The sequence below is a fragment of the Petaurus breviceps genome, unplaced genomic scaffold (assembly GCF_028583685.1).
Source record: "Petaurus breviceps papuanus isolate PSGF00001 unplaced genomic scaffold, PetGlider_PUasm1.0 186, whole genome shotgun sequence".
NCBI classification, from domain to species: Eukaryota; Metazoa; Chordata; class Mammalia; order Diprotodontia; family Petauridae; genus Petaurus; species Petaurus breviceps.
Window position 1 is genome coordinate 13600656 of NW_027185798.1, and position 3890 is coordinate 13604545.

General features: G+C 48.6%; 1 protein-coding gene across 1 annotated transcript in view; it reads left to right on the top strand.

Moving 5' to 3' along the window:
* GALNT17 (polypeptide N-acetylgalactosaminyltransferase 17) overlaps positions 1-1594 on the top strand; it is a 429974-nt gene extending 428380 nt beyond the window's left edge. Inside the window, exon 11 of the mRNA XM_069089547.1 lies at positions 361-1594. Within this exon, the coding sequence (XP_068945648.1) occupies positions 361-483 (123 nt within the window). The 3' untranslated portion in view covers positions 484-1594. The remainder of the gene's footprint in view (positions 1-360) is intronic.
* The last annotated feature ends 2296 nt before the right edge of the window (positions 1595-3890 follow it).

The following is a 3890-nucleotide window of genomic DNA, read 5'->3' on the forward strand; positions in this document are numbered from 1 at the left end:
TTCTTCTTCTTCTTCTTCTTCTTCTTCTTCTTCTTCTTCTTCTTCTTCTTCTTCTTCTTCTTCTTCTTCTTCTTCTTCTTCTTCTTCTTCTTCTTCTTCTTCTTTCTCCCTCTTCCCCTTGTCTCTCCCTTCCTCTCCTTCTTCTCCTCCTCTTTCTCCTCCTCTTCCTCCTCTTCTCCCTCCTCTCTGTCTCTCTCTGTCTCTCTTTCTCTCTCCCTCCCGCTCTTCTCTCTTCTCTCTCTGTGTCTCTCTACCTCCCTGTTTCTGTTTCTCTCTCCCTGCCTCTTCTGTTTCTTCCTTCCTCTCCTCTCCCTTTCTCTCTTGGTCTGTGTATGTCTGTGCATCTCTCTCTCTCTGCAGAATGGAGCAATCATGAATAAGGGGACGGGCCGCTGCCTTGAAGTTGAGAGCCGGCCCAGCATCGACCTTATTCTCCGCAGCTGCACCGGGCAAAGGTGGACAATTAAAAACTTCATAAAGTAGAGCCAGAGAAGCTGGGGAGCCCTGCCCTCCGGAACCTGCCTTGGCTCCCCTGTGCTCTCTTCCAGAGCCTGGGAGAGAAATCAAGAGCCATGCAGGGACTTCATTGGCCTTCTGGGGTCTCCTAAGGGGCCAATCCATCTCTCATAGATGGGGGGTATCCATGCCCCCCTCATTCTGCCTCCTTCTCAGAGTCTCATCAAACATTGAAGCTTCTTTCTGAGGGGGCCCACCTGGGTCAGACAATCCTCAAACGGAGTTGCTCAGAATCACTCACTGGGGCATCTCACCCTTGATCCTGGAAAGCATCCTTACTCTCAGCTCTAGGGAAACTGCTGCTGTGTGTATGGCCAGGAATGCTGATAATTCAAAGAAAAGAAACTGCCCCATCAACCCATTATTTCTCCTCTTTTCTCCCTTTTCTACCAGCACACACACACATGCACACACTCACACACACCCATACACACGTGGAAAAAAAAATCCCAGTCTAAAGAGACAAAGAACATTCTTTCCTTTGGACCAATTGCTTCTGTCACTTTTCTTTTTAGTACTTTGCTGTAGGAGCTAAATTCCACCTCTCTCTGTGAATATGGTAGGCAGATTTGGCCCCTGCCCCTCAGCCTCTCTGGAAGAAGATCCCTAATCTGTTACTCCTGGTCCCCACCCTAGCGAAGCAACCAGGGCCTTCAGCTGGCCTTGGTCCTGAATGTTCCTACTTTACAAAGCCCTCCCAAATGCTATCTATGGCCCATTCTGATGGCTGTTTCCAGAGCCCTACCAGACACTTGGCCATTCACTATGACCTAGCCCCAAGTACATGGCCAGAAAAAAGCCAGGGGTTCTGGGAGCTTACAGGGTAAATGCTTGCCATGTGGGTACTGCCCAGTTGGACCTCCCCTTGTTTCTTGGGGCATTTTTTAGCCAGCTGGTAGCAGATGAGAAAAGGGGTTTTTGTTTGGCAGGGCAATTGGGGTTGAGTAACTTGCCCAAGGTCACATGGCTAGTTTTTTCGTGTGGGTGTTAAGTGTCTGAGGTCAGAACCGAACTCAGGTCCTCCTGAATCCGGGGCCAGCACTTTACTCACTGCGCCACCTAGCCACCCCTGAGAAAAGATATTTCTTTTCCTAACTTGTGCTGGAGAAGGAGAAAAGCCCTCATCACTGGGTCTCAGTTACCTATAGGCAATCAGACTGCAATGCTCCATGTGTGGAGGTCTGCCAAGCAGTAACTCCGGCAGAGTGTTCCCATATGTTCTGGAGAAAAAGGACAGAAAAGCAGCTCGACACCCCCACCCTGAGAGAGGAGCCCTGGTTCAGCACAGCCCTAGTTTGCCATGTGCCCTCAGTCACCTCAGGATCTGGTGCTCAGAACCCTGGGGCTGGGGTCTATACAGCAGCCCCCTAAGGAGGCCATGGGATGACGGGGCTATGCACACTCAAGCTATTTTATGCCTGTGTCTACACTTCCATCCCAAACTCTGCTGAGGATGGAGAAGGCAGTGATTTCCTGTCTTAGGAGTAATAATTTTTCTGATGCCCTCTGGTTAGGGTACACTTATAAATTAAAGTTAATATATATGTGTGTGTGTGTGTGTGTGCTTGTGTGTGTATGCCTGCCAGGGTGTGTGTGTGTGTGTGTGTGTGTGTGTGTGTGTGTGTGTGTGTGTGTGTGTGTTCAGGATGTGTAGGTCTAAGTGCCGCTGAGTTTCTTTTCACCTGACTTGGGACAAGGACACCTGATGAAGGGTTTGGGTAGGCAAAGCCTCCCTACCCAAGGCCACATTTTGCCAGACAGAAGCACGAGTCCTGTCTGTGGCACCTGTTAATGTGGAGAAAGCCTATGACAGCCTCAGACTTGGCAGGACCCCTTAGTACCCACTTCCCCACCTCTCCATCCTCTTTGCTCTGTTTTCCCCGCCCCAGGAATTGCATCCCTGTAGGAGACCTGAATTGCCAAGTGGGGCATTCAGGGTAGAGTTGGACTCTTTCTTATTAGCTGTTGCATCATCCCTTGTGAAATAAACATGTTTTAGCACTTACCAAAATCAGGGTGATTGGCGTTTGTGTCTTGGGCATACCCTCCTGCTTCTTGGTGTGGGGTGTCTTGGGCATACCCTCCTGCTTCTTGGTGTGGGGGAGGGGGTGGAACAAATTGCCTGTCAAGTCAGTTCAATTCAGTTCACGGCCACAGGGATGACCCCTATGATCTGGGCACAGGGGTAGTGAGGAAAAGAAGGAAAAGATTTAGTACAAGCCAAGGAAAACAAGAGAAACTCCATGAAAAAACCTGATATAGCAGAAAGGATCCTGGGCCTGGAGTTAGAAGGTTCAAATCCTGTCTCTGACACTTATGACTTGTGCGGCCTTGGGAGTAAATGGGGCTGGGTAGTACAGTAGACAGAGTGCTAAGCTTGCAACTCAAATCAAACCCTGCCTCCAATGCATCCTAACTGTTTGGCTTTAGCAGGTAATTCACCCTCAGGCTCAGGTCCCTCAACTGTAAAATGGGGATGATACCACCTATCTCACAACTGTTGTGAGGATCAAATGGAATAGTTGTAAATCACTTAGCACTTAGTGTGGCACATAGAAGGCAATGAATAAATGCTTCCTTCCTCTTTTCCAGGAAGAGTAGGGGCCTGGGCACATAATGCAGGGAGTGGTATGTTACCCCTCTAACTAATGAATGAGTCATGGGACCCACCTTCCTAATCTTGTAGAATAAGCAACAAAGTAGAAATGGTGGGGGTGGGGGGAGCAGGATACAGAGAACTCATGGAAGACAAAGGGACAAAGGAGTCCATATCCTCCCCTCCCCCCCACCTCCATCCCTGCAACACTTCACTGCTCTACCTCCCACCCAAAGTATTCAGCAAACATCCCCATACAGTGGGTGTCCCTTCCAGATCTGCCACCAACACTAAATCAGGCCTTGGTCCTATGATACTACTTCATGAAGACTGGGAATGTTCCAATTCATCTACTATCCACTATTTACCTGTGATTAGCAAACACCTTATCCCTATATTGTTTAATCATTGACTACCTAGGAGTAAAATTATCCCCAACCCCCAACCCTTCTTCCATCATCACCATCTTCCTCAACCCTACCATACCCATCCCATTCTAATTCTGCCCAGACCTGCCATTGTGCCTCTGGAATTCCCATTCTATCACAAATTCTGGATCTCTTCCTTTCATACTCCTTCCCCCAACTTGTACTGACAGAAACCTTGCTCCCCCCAAGTGACGCTGCATCCTTGACCCTTCTCTTTTGCCCTGGCTATACCTTCTCTCACAAGCCCCAACAAAAAGGAGAGTTGGGATCTTCTTTGCTCATCACTCCCAATTCTAGATTCCCTTTGCCACCATCACTCAGAAACCTATTGTTTAAAATTCATTCTATTA